Source organism: Benincasa hispida, chromosome 9 (genome assembly GCF_009727055.1).
Source record: "Benincasa hispida cultivar B227 chromosome 9, ASM972705v1, whole genome shotgun sequence".
Lineage (NCBI taxonomy): Eukaryota > Viridiplantae > Streptophyta > Magnoliopsida > Cucurbitales > Cucurbitaceae > Benincasa > Benincasa hispida.
In genome coordinates this window covers 60,238,705-60,260,677 of record NC_052357.1, presented here as the reverse complement: position 1 = coordinate 60,260,677, position 21,973 = coordinate 60,238,705, and the positions used below count along the sequence as shown (strand labels likewise).

The 21,973-nt window shown below is 33.4% G+C and overlaps 2 protein-coding genes across 4 annotated transcripts; both read left to right on the top strand.

The window, feature by feature from the left end:
- The first annotated feature begins 1,526 nt into the window (after positions 1-1,526).
- LOC120086329 (jacalin-related lectin 3-like) lies at positions 1,527-2,399 on the top strand. 2 transcript variants are annotated; one of them, XM_039042922.1, is made up of 3 exons: positions 1,527-1,711; positions 1,794-1,834; positions 1,980-2,399. In XM_039042922.1, the coding sequence occupies exons 1-3, from the start codon at positions 1,678-1,680 to the stop codon at positions 2,259-2,261; spliced, it is 357 nt and encodes a 118-aa protein (XP_038898850.1). In that variant the 5' UTR covers positions 1,527-1,677; the 3' UTR covers positions 2,262-2,399. The 2 variants fall into 2 exon arrangements, with proteins under 2 accessions (XP_038898850.1, XP_038898849.1); XM_039042921.1 differs by having other exon boundaries at positions 1,532-1,834.
- A 5,150-nt stretch (positions 2,400-7,549) lies between these two features.
- On the top strand, positions 7,550-21,608 carry LOC120085191. Of its 2 annotated transcripts, none has more exons than XM_039041078.1 (3): positions 7,550-7,705; positions 17,927-20,056; positions 21,104-21,608. In XM_039041078.1, exon 2 carries the CDS (start codon positions 17,934-17,936, stop codon positions 20,040-20,042), a length of 2,109 nt encoding a protein of 702 aa, XP_038897006.1. In that variant the 5' UTR covers positions 7,550-7,705; positions 17,927-17,933; the 3' UTR covers positions 20,043-20,056; positions 21,104-21,608. The 2 variants fall into 2 exon arrangements, with proteins under 2 accessions (XP_038897006.1, XP_038897007.1); XM_039041079.1 differs by having other exon boundaries at positions 17,889-20,056.
- The last annotated feature ends 365 nt before the right edge of the window (positions 21,609-21,973 follow it).

Below are 21,973 nucleotides of genomic sequence, written 5' to 3'. Positions count from 1 at the left end.
AGATAGAAGTTGAGACCAGACTCATTCAAAGCTGAAGTTTGAGTACTAACCTCGTATATATGATATGCTTGTTATTATGAGTTGAAATAGACTCTAGAAGTTGCTTACCATTTACAGAGCTTTGTGAAGCTCATTCTTTTCTTTCATGTTTTCTTCCCAGGTAGCGAAAGATGAGGAGTTCCAGGGTGCTACTAAGGTCAAGGTCTGTCACAGTCACAGTTACACTTCTAGGGTTTTAGAGCTGTTGATATAAACTTTGTAGTTAAGTCTTGGAGTTGTATAAACATTACATTGTTGTAAACAATTGGGCCTACTCAATCAGTTGTTGTTTATTCCTTGACTTAAAGTTTACTGAGTGTAAAGAGGTTCAGTTGGACAGTAGGTATCACAAAAGGGTGGTATCTACGATCTGTTGCGCCTCCCCTCGAGCTCAAGAGGCGGGCTCGGGGCGGTGTTTCACAACTAGATCAAAGGATTTGGCGACCGTATTGTCATTAGGAGAGCACGGCGGCATTGGAGGGGACAAATGGGACATAAAACAAGTGGAAATTATTCATGATTATCGTTACATCAACTCCATTCGCACAGAGTATTGGGATGACTTTGGAAATTCAATTTTTTCAGATAAGCACGGTGGAACCTCAAATTATGAAACACTCAACAAGGTACATAACTTTGTTTTAGATATAAATCCAACACTACACATTCCCTATATTTATTGCAATATATATACTTAGGATGACCCTTAGGATATGCATACAAATTCTTTTTTCTTGTGTTAATTTTTGTAATTATAATTAATTTTCCAGGTTGTTCTTGAGTATTTATAAAACATTGTTTTTGTAATTTTAATTACTTGACCAAAAGATGATAGAGATTGAGTGTCGTTAAATTGTGAATAGTATAAATAATTAGATTGAATGAGATATATGTTTTGAATTTTATTTCAATGTTTATTAGACACATTTATCTTATTCAAACAAAATGTGACATGCATATAAAAATTTTAAGAATAAATTGAATGAAATTAAAATGAATAAAAATAGATTTTTGTCCTAATTATTTAGTTAGATAATTTCTGAAATAAAAAAAATATAAATTTAGTAATTTAATACCTCTGGAATCACTTTTGAAACCAAACATAATAATTCAAAATCATTATAAATATATAAAATCATTTTTACAAGCATAAATATGATTATATAAAAATAAATATTTCATAAAATCAATTATATCTAAATCTCTGTTTCTAAAAGGTTGAAAAATAAAATGGAAAAAATGATGAAGGGAATACATAGAAAAGATAATTGGGGAGAGAATGTGTGTTTTGGGATGAGACATAGATGGACAGACAAATTATGACTATTTCATAATGATGTTTTTGAATGTAGATTCAATAATGTATGTGGATATTAATTCAAGACTGTACGGCCCACACCCACTTGCATTGCAATGGACCTACCAAATAATAGCATGATGATAATTTATAGATAATCCAATTAAAAAAAAGTGTGTGATGAGAGTTTTTTGAACTTGAAGCATATAAAATGAGGGGTAGGAATAATAATATACTGGTAAAGAATGAATGAGAGTATAACTAATGGGCGCCAGAACTAGATCAAAGGATTTGGCCACCGTATTGTCATTAGGAGAGCACGGCGGCATTGGAGGGGACAAATGGGACGATGGAGTCTTCTCATCTATAAAACAAGTAGATATTATTCATGATTATCGTTACATCAACTCCATTCGCACAGAGTATTGTGATGACTTTGGAAATTCAATTTTTTCAGATAAGCACGGTGGAACCTCAAATTATGGAACACTCAATAAGGTACATAACTTTGTTTTATATGTAAATCCAACACTACACATTCCCTATATTTATTGCAATATATATACTTAGGATGCCCCTTTAGGATATGCATACAAATTCTTTTTTCTTATGATAATTTTTGTAATTATAATTAATTTCGCAGGTCGTTCTTGAGTATCCAAATGAATACCTAGTTTCAATTCATGGATATATGGGAGACGAGGGTGGCTATGATGAACACTATGTAATTCGATCATTGACATTTGAGAGCAACAAAAGGAGTTTTGGACCATTTGGTCAAAACTATGGAATACCATTTTGGTTTCCAACCAGTGGCTTGGTTAAGGTTGTTGGTTTTCATGGTAAAGCTGGTTGGTTTCTTGATTCTATTGGGATTAAAGTTGTTCCAGTTCATAACAATACCATAATCTCAAGTGTGGAATAAAATATAAAATAAAAGGTAAGTGATTTATGTATGTATCTATATATAAATAAATGAGAATATTGATAAATGAGCAATCGATGATGCATATATTTGTTGTTTCTTTTCTTTGTTTTGAAAATTTTGGATTAAAAGCCTCAATATATCTCTCTTTTTGTGATTAATTTAATTCTCACTCAATACTAATTTAAAACCTTGTTAAAATTGTGTTTTTTTTTAAACCATGTAACAATATTTTGGACTGTGAGTGGTTTTGTTATTTTTCTTTCTTTTATAGTTTTTATACTAAGAGATAGTCTTAGAAATTGAAGAAGGAAAAAGGAAGATTTGGTAGATATTGAAGAAAGAGGGGCATGTGTTGGAGGAACCTGCAAAATATAAGCTGGTTGTCATGATTTATCTGCATTGGTATATCTCCTCACTTTTCTAAAACATGGTAATCTTGGAGTCTAAACCCAAGATCCAACTTGGGAGTATAAAAAGGAGAATGTATTCCCCAACTTAATCAATGTGAGAACTATTATTATTATTTTTCATAAAATTGAGGGTGTTAATGTAATTGTTGAATCGAGGTGAATTTGATTGGTTTGTGGTGAAATTAATATTTATGTCATTGAAGTTTCTTACTGATTTCAAGACTTTTTAAGATATTTGAAGGAATTTAATAGGATTAGGGGTTTGTGAGGGACAAATTTTAACTTTGTTCAAGTGATTAGAGTAGCAATTTTAAACAACCCTCCCTAAAATTAGACAACAACACAACACGACTAGCCCAATATTAGTATAAAACGGAAAAATTGAGAAATTAGCTTCTTAATCACATAAAATAGATGGACAATTAAATACATTTTGAAGCAAAATCAATGCTCTATCGACAGGATTTGTATTGCCCCTTTGTGTAGAATCAAGCATGAGTCAATCTCTCGAAATGCTCTTGAAAGCACCAAGAATTACCATATAAAGTATCAATATGAACGACTTATCCATGGATGATTCATTTGACCTCTGAAGATTTTTTTAGACATATTTTCTTACTTCTTTTCCTTTCCTGCAAAATGTCTTTAAGCACGGTGCATTGCATGTACATATTCTCGTCACTTATCGGAGACGATGTGGAGCGGTCAACGTTCTCGAAAAAGGATAAACTAAAAAGTAAAAGAGTATTCACCAATCTTTAACAGTGTGATTGGATAACAAATTAAAGTATAAATTTTTTTATAAAACAAAAAAAATGGTCTGCGAAAATCAAAGTTGGGTTCGGAAGTTATTTTTGTATTGGAGAAGATGTTAATACTTCACAATACCCGTTTAGAAAATGGTGACCAAATTTTAATTCTTGAATTGAAAGTCCTATTTTAAGGAAAAAATAATGTCTTATCTTACCTTTCATTCACTAGATTTGTTAAATTGACGAATCTGATCGTTCGTCTGTCCATGTTATCAGTCAATTAGTAGCTTCAGTGTAACGACCGAACTTAAGTTAGGTCGTTACTAAATACATGCATGCATGGAACTCAAAACGATACTTGGTTATGGTGAAATAAATGCTAATTAAATAAGGTAAGTTCAAAAGTCTTTCATTAAATTTAAATATTAAAACAATAGTAGGGTACCCATAAATCATAAAGGACAATAAATAAGTTTGAAAAACAATTCTTAAAAGTAAGTTTTAGGCATCAAAACTAAAAGTTAAGAGGAACATGAAAAGAACTTTAAATCTCATGAGCGGAAGGGTAAAAACTAGCCCCAGTGGCTTGATCACGAATTTCACTTGTCCATCGCCGGTGCATCTCTACCCTTACCTGAAACAACAACATGAGAAAGAATTAGTATAAAATACTCAGTAAGTAACCCCAGAATTAGTATAAAATACTCAGTAAGTAACCCTACTACTAGGGTCAGGCTGGGCATCTATGTCCTCTAGGTACCCACCTCTAATGAAACATATAAGCTGCTCTAGTCCTCATGGGACACATATGTACATGAAACAAGAAGGAGACTGAGTCTTATCCTACTGTAGTTAAGTATATCCACTACCTCTGGTGAATCCTGAAAGAGACACAAACTGGTGAATCCTGAAGGAAACACAAACTGGTGAATCCCGAAGGAAACACAAACTCTAATGGGCATCTAACTAATCAGTAAGGACATTTGCACAGTCTCAACATCACTGTACGAATCTATGACATACATATAAACCTCAACATCATGGCTCTACAACATACACATATACCTCAACATCATGGTTCTACAACATACATGTATACCTCAACATCATCAGATCAAATACGACTATGGAAGCACATACCATCTCATACTAGCATTCAAGTGTCTATGTGCATAAATAAATAATTCGGATCTCGTAACAGAACATACTTTAATCATGTTATACTATCAATCTTTCATGTTATCATTCTGCCATAACCTTCATTTAACATGCTAGCATACATCTAACGTCTAGCCCGTGGGCAGTTCTAGTAGTAAGATTACTTACCTTGATATTAGGTCGAACCAAAAAACAATTGAATCTTTGTGAAATTCTTGAATTCTTAATCAAGCCTAAACATAAACCAAGCTTTAAAATTAATAGTTAAGGCCAAAATCCAAATACCCAAATATTACAAAATATTTCCAGATAACTTTACCTAAGGTGTGGTCCAATTCGAATTCACCTTCCAAACCTCCAATTTTAAGCCAAAATAATTAGCAAACTAAATTCTTCTTCATCTTGAATGAAATTCTTGAATCAACCTCCTAATCATAATTTGAAATAAGGCTTACATGATTAAAGCTTGAATCAAATACATACTTCACTACCAATGTCTCAAATAAATTATCCATATGTAGCTTCCTCAAAAAATCACTTCCACATGACTTTACCAATATTTCTCAACAACCAAAATTAATCCACAAGAGGGTAATCAAAGCATAAAACTTACCAAAACTCGATAAAACAAGCTCCAACTTCACTGAACAACACCTCAATACCTTCACAAACTTGAATCCAAAGTTGAAACACAATGGGTATCAACCAATTTATGCCAAAAGTAAATGAGTATTCAAGAATCAACCGAAAACAAACCCAAACGGCAGAATTCTTACCCAAATCGATAGATCCAGTGACGCTTGAGCAGTGGTGGACGGAGGTCATGAAGAAGAAACTGACGGGGCGGCTTTGGGCGGCGTCGGACGGGCTCACGAACGTGAGGAAGAAAAGGGGGTGGGGTTTGACTTTTTATAATAATAATAATAAAACAAAAAAGGAAGTAAATATAATTACATTTAATTCTTTTCCGTTTTAACTATTAAATTTCTTTCCATTTCAAAAGAAAATTAATTTTTGCCATTAATTTTCACAAATTGAATAATTTCACGCCAATAATTAAATTCCCGCATTTATACTTGAAGTCCAAAATTTCAAAATGTCTTCCAACTAATAACAATTACTTAAATTCCAAATAATAAAATTACTGAAATTACATTATTACTAAAAAATGTGCGGGATGTTACATTCAATCATGTCAAAATTGATTAGAACCAACCGCTTGAAACGATTTGTCGGTGAGCGGCGTCTATTTTTCCCTAAAAACGACGTCGATCGATCGATAATCACCCCTAATTGAAGGCAATATCCCATAAAATAAGTGAACAAAATTTGATTAATTAGGCTATATTAGAATTTAGAAAAAAATCTCTCTAAAAAATATGAGGAAATATTACCATTTTTTTCTTTGGTGAGCTTTTAATAAAACTTTTTTCTTAACAAAATTATTTTAATTAAATTCATTTTATTATTCATTCAAATTTCATAAAGTGATAGAACCCCAATTATGTGGCAATATCAAGAAAGAAAGAATAGAGGAGAGGTGGTTGAATCGGTTAAGAATGACTTCCAATTTCGTTGGGAGAAATGTAGGTTTAAAAGAAGAAGGAAACGAAAAGAGAGGTAGCGAAGTCTAAATATCAGAAGTGAGGAAGGAGAGCTCTCGAGAGTGGGAGTTCAGAAGACGCTGTCGTGGAGAAGCCATTGCAGTGTGCCGCTCATCGTCTACTTTCACTAGACGATCGTGCAGCATTTGGTAGGCGATCATATAGCAAAAGGTAGACGATCGTATAGAAACTGGTAAGCGATGATGTAATAGTAATTGGTAAGCGATCGTGTAGGAGTTTATGAGCGATCGCAGAAGATCTAGTAAGCGATCGTTTAGTAATACTGAACGATCGTGTAGAATTTGTAAATGATCGTTTAGCTTTTCGTAAGCGATCGAGTACCATATGTAAGCGACCGTTTAGTCTTGTTTGACTTCTATCGTTTAATAAAGAAGTTGTTCATTGTTTAGTTACTTTTCTGAATAATTGTATCAACACGTTTTGATAGTAAAGATTTCAAGAATCAGTATCCTAACATAAAGCTTATGGCCCTGAAATTTTAAGGAAAACATGATTAAAACCTTTAAAAAAAAAATCAAAAGAAGTAAATTTTAGAACTGTTTTACATACTAGAGAAATGTTAAAAAAAAAATCCATTTATTATGTAAAGTTGCATTGACCTTATGCAATTTAATAATATACTTAAAACAATAAACAAATAAGTCATAATATTTATAAGGATATTAAAAAAATTAACAAAATATATTGAAAATTAATCTCAGACTGTCAATGCATTAACTTCTCATTTCAAGAATTATAGAAAGTAGGACCCCAAATATTTCTAGATTATTTCAAAGAATGATTTCTAAAAAGAAGAATTTTAAAAACTCAAAGATCTACATATTTCTAGATTCCGTCGACAAAAAGATTTTTTACAAAAAAAAAAAAAAATAAAAAAATAAAAATAACAATAAATTGAAAATATAGAAATAAGACAAAATATGTATAATTGCACATAGATGTAATGATCAGAAAATGTTATCAAACAATAGGAAATGAAAGCATATAAAATATAATTGGGCGTTTCAAAGTATGAGGATTCAGTAGAGTTATTTTAAAATATATAAAAAAAAATCAAAATATTTACAAAATAGATCAAAATTTTAGAATTATAAATAATAGACGTTGATAGACTTCTATAAGTATCTATTATTGATAATTCTAAAATTTTACTATATCTTATAACTATTTTCAACTTTTTTTACCATTTAAAATAATTTTTTTAAGTATAAGATTTTAAACTAAAAGATAAAAAGAAAAGCTCATCCATTCGTCGCAATGTGCATGCCTCCGACATGACTTGACTACACACATTAAAAGAAAGAGGCCGATGGTGCTATCATAATCAATCATTTTTTTTAAACTTAACTTTTTTTTCCTCTCTCTTTGTTTTTTTTTTCTTCTTCAAACTTCCCATTTTTCTTTTCCCTCTTCCTTATTTTTGTTAACTCTTCTTCTTCATTCTTAGCTGGTTGCATTTAAAAGAACAAAAGCAAAATCGTCCTCCCAACCTAGAGGTATTTATAAACTCCTTTTCTTCTTAATCTTACATTTTACTTTTTACTACCTCGAATCAATTTTTTTTTCTTTGTATGCTAGAGATCTAAGAACACATCATAAGATGATAGAGATGAAGAGAGGTAAAGTTAAAAAAAAAAAAAGTTAAAAATAAAATAGAGCAAATCGTAACACTTTACTTTCTTTTTTAAGAGAACTTAATGAAGAAGAATAAGAATGAAGAAGACTACTAGACTCTATTGTTGTTTGAGGTGTGTATCATCGGAACAAAGTCCTACTAAATGCACCTTTTAACTCAGTTAGAGATTTTCTCGTGTGCTGGATTCTCGACTTGGTAGAGAATTTTTTTTGTTGGAAAATAAAAGTTAATTGGGGTGGTCTCTGGTTCTTTTTTCTTTTTTAGGAAAAAAAGGATTGAGGTCTTTTGCTTCTAGGATTTGTGTGTGGATGGAGGTTCTCTCCTCTATGGTTTTTGTGAGAAAGATGGGTTTATAAAATCCAAAATTTTTCTACATTTGTGTTCGTCTTTTAGGGCTAGTTTTCCAATTTGTTTAAGTGTTTGGGGTTGATAAGTTATTGTTACGGTTTTGATTAAGTTCATAAGTTTTACTAACTTCTTGTATTTATGTTGATAAGTTTTTGTGCTTGTGGGCTTAATTATTTATAATTGTCATCTTTTGGTTGTAAATATGACGAAGGATGCTTCTTGTTTGTCCAAAACATTTTATTGTTGCTGATTTTTTTTTAATTTTAATTTTTTTAAAGCTTGTTATTAGTGGTTTCTCTTCTTTTGACAACGTTAATTGCTTTGGTTTTGTTTTTTTGACAATATTTGGGGTGGAAGATTCAAATCTCGGGTCTCAACGCTATTAATTTTTTAGACAATATGTTGCTTGGGTTGATAAGCTATTGTTATGGTTCTATTAACTTATCATTAACTTGTTGAGTTTATTTCAGTTGATTTTGTGTTGATAAGTTTAGGTAACTCTTCCATACTTTAATATCTAGGCCGCTATTAAATCATTAAGTGAAGAACAAATTATCAATTGTCAAATTTATGTTAGGAGTGAGTTTGAAATGGTTAATTAATTAAAACCACCATTGTCAATTTTTAAATTACTCCACACATGTTTATATTAATTTAAGATCAATTTTAATACAATGAAAAATTGGGATTAGAGGTATAAAATCATACATTGAATTAACTTTGAGTGATTATGTTTTAAAGCAATTTTGATTTTGACCAAATTGATTTTTAATAATTTCCAAATCACTCTGACAAATCATAAGTTAGAATGGAACAATAATGAGAATTTTGAAATTACAAATAAATTACCATGAATTTATAAATTTCAATTAAAAATGAGTCTTGAAATTAAAAAGAAAAACATTCCATGCTGAAAATTTGATTTTTTTTTTTTAAATTCTTAATTTTTTAGTTTTAATATTGCAAATTTTAAAACTTATTATAAATCAATATAAGCTCCAAATTGAGGAGATAGATATTTTTCAAAATCCAATTTTCAAACCAAGGTCGTCTCTTGAAGGCAGAACTTGTCTTTATTAATCAAAGTCGATCGTCTCTCTAAGAGACAACGTCTATTCGCAAATTTAGTATATTTGTGTAGTGGTAAAAGTTTTACTTTATCGTTAGAGCGAGCTTATCTTAACAATAAGGGCCTGTATGAAGAATTACAGGGATTTATTTACAATTCAACAAAAATATAAAATCTAACCTAATTGGAGCAAGAATTACCAAAGAAGTTAAACAACTTGGAGAGAGATTCCAGACTCCATGATTTTTCCTCCTCTCTGCAAAAATGAAAGAAAAATCTTTTATAGTACGTAGGCTAGCGTCACGATGCTGAGATAGTGTTGCAATGCTAAACCCCCTCAACGCTTGTCAATGTAAGGCACGCGCGAGGTGATGCGCGTCAAAGTCCGGAGTGTTGCAACGTTGCCCTGTTTTGCAGCGAGATTGAACATTCTGCCTTCAATCGTTGCGTAATGCCTCTCTTAGGGTCATGATGCCACATTCTCGATGGCATTTTGGTTATTTACTTGATTCTCTTCAAATTGTTGAATTTCTTGGCTCTTTTGGATTCTTTTTGGCCCAATCTTCTCTTAATGACTCCTAAATGTCTGGGGGACAGTTTTACCTACAAAATAAGCATTTAAAACAAATAATCAACTCAATTTTAGAGAATTAACATAGAAAATATGCATCATTTAAAAACCTAACAAAACACCCCCAACTTAGCTCTTGGTTGTCCTGAGCAAGCCTAAACTAGAAATATGCATAAATTCAAGCAAAAACATGAATATCAAATGTGCATTCATTCAGAGAACTCATTCAAAAATGTTTAGTATGTTCATGTGGTTTGCCCAAAAATTTGATTCATATCTCTCTTCTCAACAATCAAAAGTAAACAAATTATACAAATGAGCAATTAAACCTTTAAAATTTTTCTAAAAAAGAATTGAAGCCTATTTTTGAAAAGAAAACGTCTTTTTCTTGTAAAGCCATAAAAGAAAAGACTACTCAGTTTTAGTTTATTTAAAGGCTAAAACTAACTTGCATTGGATAGAGGCAATTCTAATACAAGGGTGCCTTTTAGACTCACACACATAAATTGAAATTGACATTTCTTTTACTTAGAGAGATAGTTTTCACACTCACACCACTGGGAACCTATTGCTCTTTTCTCACGAGTCCTCACAGAAACATGATGGAGGTAGACATACGTTAGTGAAAGTTATGTTATTTTGTTATGTAAATTAGCAAGCTTGTCTGTATTTTTTTTTTTTTTTTTTTTGCTAGCAATCTTTATTCACTAGGCCCTTTTTATTCCTCTATGTCTAGACTTGCTTCTAAAACAAGATGGTTGTTCTTAGACCAAAGGTTTTCCTATTGAGGTGACAAAGAAAATCAAGTAGATATGACATTTCTTGAGATTCTAAATAACCAAGTAGTCAATGTTTTATGAAGTTAAAAGGAAAAGAAAAATGAGTTTCAAAACTTGTAAGAAAAAATTTTAAGAAGTTTAAAATTGATTTGTATCATTGCTTGAGAGAATGTGTCATCAAAGTTCATTGATAAGAATCAAAAGATTGAGAAAAGCAAATGATCAAGACAAACAGAGTGAATGATATTTTTGAATCAATGGACATATTTAGAAAGCAAAAATGAGACATATAAGATAAATGATACCAAGACGATGATATTGTATTTTTTTTTAGAATAAAAGAATGGCATAATGATGTAATAGAGCCTAATCTAGATATATATCATCAGATTCAAAAAAAAAAAAAAAAAAAAACCACATAACCTAAACTCAGGTTCTCAAGGGTTCCATACATGCAAAGATATCACAAAGCAAAATTTTTCAACATGGCTCATTTTTACAACCCTAATAAATGTAAAAAACATGCAATGTTCCTCACCCCCAACTTAAAAATTAAACATTGTCCTCAATGTTTAAAACTAAGAATTAAGCATAAAGACAATGAAAAGGGAACAGAAGAACTCCCCTGGTTTCGCGCAATGGGTGGTGGTAGACATTTTTCCTGCTTCTTTGTTTTTGTTTTTTCTTTCTTTCTTGTTTATTTCTACAAAAGAGAAAAGAAAAAGAAAAAGAAAGAAAAAGAAAAGCTACAAAAAACGAAGGAAGTTAGTATAAAAAGCAAATAAAAAGTAAAAATGAAAAACGAAAGATAAAATATAGGGCAAAAATGGAAGAGGATACCGGGAAAACATGTGTGATGCCAAATCAGTCCGAGTCGGATGAGTCGAGCTCTCGCTGAAGATCGTATTGAAAACCTATACTAGCGTAGTAAAGACGGTCTCTTTCATACATGAAATTGACCATTCTTTTCATACGCCTAATTTGGCGAGCGGTTTCACGGCACACCCTTAAGGCTTCAGTGGCAGTTCTAAGTGCTTGCTCACCTAAGGTTTCACCACTAGTGGTTTGTTCATGAGGATGATCGAGAAGTTCTACCCTAAGTGGTTCTTCTCCTAATTCTGATCTTCCTCACCTAGCTCTTCTTCTTGTTGTTCGTGGACCTTAACTTCATGGCCTCAGAAGGTTGAGTTGGTAGTCTTAGAAATTGGAGCTTTACGCCCCATACGCTCCCTATTTCTAGGTATTTCTATTCCGAACCTTTGACACAACAAGGTTATTAAGCTAGGGTGTACAAGGCTACCCGTTGTAGAACAACGTCCACATCGTCTTATAGAAGCATGAATTACTCTCATTGTGTTAATGGACATACCCTGAATGAGACAATAAAGAAGTTATGGCCCTATCTCGAGTTACATCGGTCAATCTAAGGACAAGCATCAATCTGGAACGTACAAAAGCATGTCAGATTTGACCTACTATAGACATGTCCATATATCTAAACCTTACTGCAACTCCACCTGAACGTGTCCATTAAGCACCTTGCCCACAGAGGGCTTCAATAATCTCCTGTTTGTCCAGTGGTTAAGATAGAAACCAACTATACTCATCACCAAACTAAGCTAGGCCAAAGGATTCATTTATTCTAGAGGAAGGGAAAGAGATTCTAACACCTCTTACTAAAGATACATCTCTATCAAGGTCTATATTGGCGTAGAATTCTCTAACCAAAGGAACAATAGCATCACTAGGGTCTGCTAAGGCTTCCCATCATCTCTCCCATATTTCGGAAGTGATTTGGGGATAGAAATTTTGTTCTAAAGTTAAAGCTCGCTTTGGCACTAGGTTCCTAAGAGCTACCACTTTATGGTATTTACTCTCAGCTTCCTCAGAAACAAACCTAGGCATATTAGACTCGAGACATGGAGGAGAATTCCTACCACTTGAACTGGCAACATTTTTTCTTTTCTTAGGCTTAGGACCCATGGAAAAGTTTTCTAAGAAAAATAATAGAATAGGGGCTAAAACCTAAGAAAAATCCTAATTCCCTCTTCTAAAAGACTTTCAAACAAAATATTCTCACACCTCTAATCAAATTATAAACCTGCAAGTAGAAAAATTCCCAAACATATTATTGCTAACTATGCAACACTCAACAATTCAAAAGAAAAAGCATTCTTTTCAAGCAAAAATTCAAATTTCTCACCAACAAAATTCAAATTTCTATCAAGCACAACTCAACTCACATTCAAGATAATCATAAAAGAGTTAAAAGAAAAGAAAATGCATTACCTTGGGTGTTTAATCCCTTGCTTTGAGAGGAAAAGAAAAGAAAGCCCTGGAATGGAGTTTTGGTAAAAACCCAAAAATTTTCAAGGTAGAAATCTTTGAAGAGTTTGGAAGCAAAATAACTTGGATTTGAAGTGGGGATGAAGAATCGGTGAAAGGTGGGAAGAAAAATTGAGAGAAAATGTGATGAAAAAGAGAATTGCTTCTTAAAAATGGCAAATCTGCATTTTAAACACAATTCTACTTCGCAGCGTATGATGCTGGCTACCCAGCATTGCAACGCTGTACCTTGATTTTTTTTTTCAGTAATCAAAACTAAGACTAAAAACTTATAGAGTTTACTCTAAAAATCAAAACTAATTCTAAACAAATTAAATCTAAAAATGAAAAACTTAGAAAAGGAAATTATTTATTAAAAGAAAACTGAAAATTTTGTTTTATTTTTTATGCCAGGCCACCTCCACGAAGGGTAAATTTTTAACGTCGATTGCTTGACGCAATCCATCTTTTATGCCTTTCAAGGTACATAAAAATTTTCATACTTCTCCGGTCCTCTCTTGGAGGAACCTAGATAGCTTGGTAGGGCTATAAGAGAGCTCATCCTCTTTCGAGAACCAATCAGGTAGAATTTGGATTTTCTAATATTTGGTAAAAAAGGGAAAAAGAAAGGATTAAAAGACTCAAATTAGTCAAAAGAAAGAGAAGCTCAACAACTGACTCTGACTCGTAAGGAAAAAACAAGCAGTAATCAAAGATGCAAAAAATTTCAGGAGTAAGAATTGTTCTAGACTTGGAAGCCTCTAACTGTTTTACCTGAGATTCCTTAAGGTGTGTACGGGCTCATACTTATCTCTACTTACTTGTTCTGAATATGGCATGAAATAACCTTCATCTTCCTCATCGCTCCGATAAAACTCCTCAATTAAATCAGCTTTAGTGCCATAGACGATGGAAGGCTTTAAATGGTTCTCCAACGTAAGCATGGAGTGTGCAAGCTTAGGTGTTTGATGGACCTCAACCGATACAGGGGATTTGAGTCTCCACGTGAAACTCAATTGAATCTTGCTCACAATCAGAAAAGCCATTAGCAAGTTCACACATTATTAAATCCAATGTCTTACCTTGGTAGGAATTTCGAAGAATCGGCGGTTTTACTTGATTGTCGATGGGAATTCCTCCACCATTTAATTTAGTATCTTCAGAAGATGCATCTTCCCAAGGCTCATCGATTCTCCTAACCGAATCGGTAAATTGGGCAACAAGGTCACACAGATTCTGAAAGTCGATTCTAGCCTCATGTTCGAAATAGAAGCTATCCTGCTGAAAACTTGATGGTGCTTGAGAAAAATTAGAATGTTCCTGCACAAACTCACAAGAGTAGTCAGAAAGTTCATCAACTAAATTTTTCAAAGAATGACCTAAATTGGTTGAAGGATACGACATCGATGACGGGGTTTGGTTAGGCATCTCCCAAGGAGCATAGCATTCGTGCTCAGGACCACACGAATCCTGTGTGTGTTCAGTAACCAAAACTTGAACAAGAGAGATTAGTTCATTTATTTCACTTTTAAGCTCATTAAATTCTCTTACTTCTTGTTCTCTTTGATGGGCCGCATACATTGCTTGAAATGTGAAATAATTGTTCATGTCCGTCATATTAAAACAAGTAGACACAAAGAAAAGAAAATATTTTTGGTGTTTTAAAGTTTGCTAGTCAAGTTAGCTAAGAAAAAATTAAATGGCTTGACCTTCCCCGGCAACGATGCCATTTTGTTCGATTGCTAAGTAGGTGTCGTTAGTTCTACCTAACCCGAAACAAATAATATTTATAAAGCTCGAACAACAACCTAACTAACTCGTAGTTAAAGTGGAAGTACGAGGTCGATCCATAGGGAAAGTTTTAATTTTTATCCTTTCTTAACTAACCTTGACTATTAAAGCAATAAAATGAGGGATTGATAAAGTTAAACAAAAAGTACTACAAATCAAAATATAAAAGATGAATGTAAACAAGTAAGGAATTATCTTGCTTCTAATTCAAATTAGACGTTCAATGCAATTCATATCATGGAATTCTAAAAGTTTATTAACAACCGGATTATGCTCGTAACTACTCACTCAACTCGATCAAGCTAGCTTCTACAAAGGCCGACAACTAGCAATAACCTAGTCGAGAGAGCGTCCTATTCATTGATTAAGGTTGGATAGACCAAACCCTAATCAACCTACATGATCCTACTTCTATTAGGTTCGATAGCGGCCATACAGAATAGAAAACATGCGCATTAGGTTATAGGATTCAATTTCATAGATTAATTGTTAAGATAGCTTACTCAATTAACCAAAATTTCTCAAAATTCAATAACTAGTGCATCCTAGGATAGCCATCAAACACACAAGTACTATTGCCTCTTAAAGATCTTGGCTAGACATTCCATCGAACACATTGGAAACAACGTATTCAACAACCATTGTGACAAAACCAAGTATTTAGGCTATACATTGTCGACATTATACGCTAACATTGGGATGTATGATGTTCTATGCTCAAAACGACGCGATACTACTTCTAGATATGCGTTTATTATGGATGTTCACGTAGTATGCCATGCGTTGTCACAAGTTTCCTTACGATGGAACCAAGTGTAATTCCACCGCAAGTTTCTCGGTGTGATCCGAGGTCGAACACAGGGACTGTTTTAGGTTATTGTGGTATATTCATGATATATGCGACCAAGTTTTCAATCTTTAAAAACGTGTTTGTACAGGTATAGAAATTGCGATAAAATAAAGTAAAGCGGTAAAAGATGCGATCATAACATAAAAATACAATAAACCCAAGCTAGATGATACAAGATACAGGCTTCATGTTACAAGATGCTGGGCTCAAGTTGGCTGTGAAAGTTATGCAAAGAACGTGGAAGGCGGCGGAAAGTCTTATGAACAGAATAGAAAGAGAAATACAATTAATATAAACAACGCAAGTTCTTAATTAGATTGAAGCTACAAATACTATTTCGCTCTTCTCTTGGCGTACACCTTTCAGTGATCGGCCGCGCTCCCACATGTCTGTGGTGAAATAAAGATTAACGTAATGAACACAAGGTTGCTTCCATGTCTGGAAGTACTACTCGCTTTAGTTAACACATTCTTCTGACCTTCTCTCGATAGATCAGAATGGTATCTTTACTTCTGCTCTCACAGATGAAGATGCTGTCTAGCATGCCTTAGCTAAATGCATTTTATATCTTTAACACAGATTAAGTACTTGGTTAATTCATATTGCTTATCAGGGAATTAAGAAAACATCATGAAGAAAGTGATTAACGGGTGAACGGAAATAGACAGAGAATGGTAAATGAAAGCTATCAAAACATTTAATATGTTTATTAAGCGTTTGATACATGGTGTGTGAATGAAGAGATAAAGAGAAAGTGAAATACAATGATGAAAGAGATAGAACAGATAGGATGGGTTTGATGGTAGGAAGAGTTTCTCTCTCAGGCTTGCTCCATCGGTAGCAGGGATCTTTGTACAAAGCTTCCAATCAGGTGTTTGGCAGGTTAGATCTGAGATTCACCTCTCGGCCTTATCTCGTCTTCTTCCCGAATTTCTTCACTTAAGCACTCAGCTCAGCCTTTTCTCTCAACAATTTAGCAGCATTTAGCCCCGTATCAAGTAGCATAAGTTTTCTTTGAAATCTATGGGGTATTTATAGGTGCAGGTCTTTGACTTTGGCCTTGTGGTCCCCACTGATTGTTATGGTAATTCCGAAGATGGAGGGATATTATTCCTTTTATTATGCAATCAGACCGTCAATTCTGCACAATCGTTAGTTGTACACGTGTCTCAATCCTCCGCTTTTGTGTTGCTCAGCTGCATCTTTCGATCATGGGTTTGCATGTGGTGTTGTTTTTATTACCGCATGTGGTTGAAATACAGCTCAGGATCGACTGTAGCATTGCGCCGTCATTGTGGTAATCGTCTCTTCATTGTTGATTCACGGGCGCAATGTGACAGAGATGTGTTGATCAGTTTCTCGTGAGCCTTGAGTGCAAGCGGTGACTTGGTCTCCTGCAAAACAGAATAAAATTTGGCTTGTCGTCCATCTTTATGGTGTTAGTGGTGATAATTATTTGTTTCTTCTTATCTATAGTTTTTGAGAATTATACTGGTTTTCTTACAATTTCATGGTTTTCAGTCTAACATTCGATATCTTAGTCAAACTTCAAAAACTAAAATAAGTTTTTAAAAACGATTTTTTTAATAAAGAAATAAAAAAAAAATCACTTGATTTTTGGAAACACACGTAAAAATAAATAACTAAACAAAGAAATCAAAAGAAATGTGAAAGTAGTGTTTATAAGTTAAAATTTAAATTATTATCAATAGAATCATAGTCATAGTTTTTAAAATTTGAAAATTGGGATTGTTTTAAAAAGAAAAAAGAAAAAGAAAAAGTAAGACTCCATTTGGTAACCATTTGGTTTTTATTTTTGAAAATTAAGCTTTTTACCTTCAAATTTTTTCCTTTATTATTTACTTTTTACCAACAGTTTAAAAGACAAGCCAAATTTTGAAAACCTAAAAAAGAATTTAATTATTGTTTTTGGAATTTGACTAAGAATTTAACAATTATACTTAAAAAATAAGCAATCATTCTAAAAAATAGGGAGAAAATTGGATTAAATTTCAAAAACCCAAAACAAAAAATGAAATGGTTACGAAATGGGGCCTAAACACTTGAATTTATTAGAAAAAAAATTAAAAATAAGATAAAAAAAAGTTATGAAGAATTACATTTGATTTGTAAACCAAGTTAGACTCCATTTGGGATTGCTATTGCTTTTAAAATAATTGCTAAATAATTGTTTAAAGTAGATATATAAAATAAAATTTAATTTCTTAAATATTGTATATGCTTTTAGAAGAATTTAAAAGCCAATAAATTAAATTTTTGTTATAATCACTCTCTCTCTCTCTAAATCAGCCCAAATGAAGGGTGATTAATTGTGATGAAATTGGTAGGTGAGTGATGGGGACGGTGCGTAAGGAGTATGATTTCATGACAAACCCACACCCACACCCACTCATCTTCTACCGACAGGGTAGACCCAAGAATCTTGGAGGTGGAGAAGAAGCAGCCATTTTGTGCTGTATATGCAATGAATTATTCCGTCCACCAGTGTTCGGGTGCTCGCGGGACGATTGCAACTTCTATGTCCATCAATCATGCATCAAACTTCCTCCTACGATCCACAACCCCTTCTATACCAAGTCTGCCCCTGCTGTCTTTTCCCTCACCACTTCCAACAACTTCCCCTGCAACTGCTGTTCCCAAAAACCATACGACTTCTCTTACGTTTGCTCCTTCCGAAAATTCGATATAAAACTCGACTTACAATGCGCCATCGCCCTCACCCTCGACCCGAAGGCCAACAGTTTACTAAACACCACAACCGCAGATGGTGGTAACTTATTTCTACATTTCTGTCATCCCCATCAATTGGCCCGTCACCTTCCCACACATCCAGATAGGAAAACTACAACAATTCCTGTTTGTATTGTCTGCCATGGCCCTATCAAATCATCTTCTACCTACTACTTTTGCCCTCAATCTCAACCTTACTGTAATTCCTACACCTTTCATCCACAATGTGCTGAGCTGCCTCGCCAAATCCTGAATCCTGATCTCCATCGTCATCCATTGTTTCTCTTTGCTATGCCTTGGAAGTCCAACACCCTTTGCGTTGATTGTAAAAATGAATGCACTAACTTTTTCTACTCTTGCCCAACCTGCTGGAAGTCCATGAATCTTCACGTAAATTGTGTTTCCTCATTCAAACACCAACACGACTTCCAGATTCTTCTTAGGAAGCTTCGTGATTACGATTGCCAACTCTGTCACAAACATGCCACCAATGAATTCCCTTGGTTTTGTACAATCTGCCATCAACTTGCCCATAAAAAATGTGCAATTCGTCAAATGTCCCAACATCTTCATCGTCACTCCTCTACTCAAACATCATCTGATAATGTTCATAAAAATATAATCTCACATTTTAGCCATAAGCAACATATGTTGACCCTTTGTGAGCCACAGCCTCTCCAGTCTTGCCCTGGTCGTGAATATAAACTTTGTGAAGCGTGTATGCAATGCATATCAACGCATCTGTCTCAATTCTATTCTTGTCAACCATGTGGCTTCTATTTGCACCCAGAGTGCGCATCATTGCCGACCCTATACGACAATACCTTCCTCCATGAGCACAAATTGAGTATGGTGTATACCCCAGATTTTGTATTCTCATGTGCCGTTTGTCTTCAATATTGTCATGGTTTTGCTTACCATTGTGAAGAATGTCACTATGTAATTGACATTCGATGTGCTACTACAATCACATTCCCATTTACACATTCAAGTCACCATCATCCCTTGTCTGATTATGACAGAAAAGTAAAACACAAGTGTAAAGCTTGTGGAGAGAATTTAATGCACAAAAACAGTGTAGGATGTGAGGAATGCGACTTTTACTTGGACTTACGATGTGCACATCTGCCAATTGAAGTAAAAACTAGATTTGATGAACATCCATTGAGCCTCATCATTGTTATTGATGGTGAAGAAGAAGAAAGTGAAGAAGAAGAAGAAAGTGATAGTGAAGAAGAAGAAGAAAGTGACGATGAAGAAGAAAGTGAAGAAGAAGAAAGTGATAGTGAAGAAGAAGAAGAAAGTGATGGTGAAGAAGAAATTGATGGTGTAGAAGAAGAAGAAATTGATGGTGAAGAAGAATATTATTGTGATATTTGTGAAGAAGAAAGGAACAAAGGGGAGTGGTTCTACTATTGTCGGGCGTGTTGTTTTGCAGCACATCCAAGGTGTGTTCTTGGGGACTTTCCCTTTCTTAAGTCAATTCAATTTGACGGCCATCCTCATCCTCTGAGTTGGGTATTGAAGACACAGAAGTCCTTTGATTGCAGTGCTTGTGACCAGTTTTATGATGGCAATTTAGCCCTTGAATGTAGGTGTTGTAAGGACTTTAATGTGCATGCATTCGGAGAATGTTACCAAAACCAGCTTACACAAGGTCAAATCACTTTCATTATGCCGTCTCTTCGCTATCGTTCAATTCCCCACTACTGATGCCTACATCAAACGTAAGCTCACTCTATTAAAATCTAATTTTCATGAAAATGCCGTTTTCAAATATGGAAAAATGAACCAAAATATTTTCTAAACATAATAAAATTTTGGAATTATCAATGATAAACGTTGATAGACATTGATAGACTTCTATTAGTGTCTATCAGTGACATAGATAAACACTGACAGAAGTCTATCAATATCTATCGACGTCTAATCTTGATGGTTATAAAATTTTGCTATATCTTATAAATATTTTCAAAACATAACAAAATTTTGGAATTATCAATGATAAACGCTGATAGACATTGATAGACTATCAGTGACATAGATAAACACCGATAGAAGTTTATCAATATCTATCAACGTCTATTTTTTATAGTTCTAAAATTTTGCTTCTCGTAAATATTTTCTAACAGTTTTACCATTCGAAATATTTTCACATATTAAATAGGTATATATATATATATATTATATTATTGTTTTATAACAATCTCCATAGTTTATAAGTAGTAGTTTGTGTAACTTTTTGTCTGTTATTATTTTGTTAAAAAAACAAAAAAAAAATCATGTCAAATTATTTTCAAACGTACATTTTTTGTCCATTTTTTAATACAAAAATATTATTCTAATTGGCATGTTCTAGTTCTATAGTTTTTTTTTCGTTAAAGAAAAAAAAAAAAAGAAAAAACAAATCTGATGGCCGATTTCTAAAGGCCCTGAACATTTTATCTATTGTTAAAATACATATATTTTTTTAATTTTTTTTATCAAATAAAGTCCCATAATGTGACTTATAAAAATATTTTAAAAGTGAAAACATAAGTTTCTTTATAATGAAGAAATGTTGTATCATTTTCTTTTGTAATAATAAAAACATGCTGAACACAATTGAAATTGACACAATTTAGACATATACTTTCAAGAAGTCAAATATTTAAAATTTGAATCCATGAAAAAAAATCGAAATTAAAACTATATATACTGTCTCTTATACACATCTAGATGTGTATAAGAGACAGCAATTGTAAAGGGCTAAATAATTTATGATTAAGTTGCAGTGGAGTGATGGAGAGAGAGCATAAGACGAAGGCTGATAATGCTATTTTGAGGAACACCCACCCACCCACTGCTGATGATCTTCCACCGTCGGCCCCTCCATGACGGTGGAGAGGAAGAAACGTTCGATCCCCCGACGTTCGGTTGCTCCGATGACTACATCCAACTTACCCGTAAGATCTCCAGCCATTTTTCATACATGTGATCATCATTCTGTTTCACTCTCCACCTCCAACAACTTCCCCTGCACCCCTTGTATTAGGGATTATCGATAAGTTTAAAGTGAACAACTTTACCTGTATTACTCATGTGAACAAGTTAAACTCCTCTCCTAAATAAGCCTTTGTATTTGTAATGTGTTGGGTCAAAACCCATACCACCCCGATTACATCTGCTCCTACAACACCCATTTGAATATGAGACCTCCTGATCCTTTCTACTCTAAAATCTATGCTGTTATTCCCATCTTACGATTGGTCCAATCTATACAATCTTTATATTTTTTCCCCCTGATTTTCTCACTCCAAAATTATGTCGTTCAACCTTAACAGATATTTGAATATAAATGGCAAGTTTTGCCTCAATAAATGATATAGAAAAACTCAGAGGAAATTTCTCCCTAAAATTGCTTCTCTCGCAGAACCTTGATTTAACCCATTGTAATTTCTAATTGCCCTGCATTAGCAATACAATACTATTTGACCCTTTGTGAGAGCCTTGGCCTTGGCGAGTTTAAGCATTATAATGGCTACACGAGATGCATATTATCTGATATTTCTTAATCCTATGCCTGTCTACCATGTGGTTTCTATATACACCGAGAATGCACGACATTATCTTAGTCTCCATTGGTTTTTTGTTTCAGAAAATTT

Bases quoted from the DNA above. Each gene is read 5' to 3' on its own strand.
- LOC120085191 (XM_039041078.1), top strand. From the start codon at position 17,934: ATGGGGACGGTGCGTAAGGAGTATGATTTCATGACAAACCCACACCCA.
- LOC120086329 (XM_039042921.1), top strand. From the start codon at position 1,601: ATGGGCGCCAGAACTAGATCAAAGGATTTGGCCACCGTATTGTCATTA. The intron at 1,835-1,979 runs GTACATAACTTT...TTAATTTCGCAG, and splicing joins ATTATGGAACACTCAATAAG to GTCGTTCTTGAGTATCCAAA.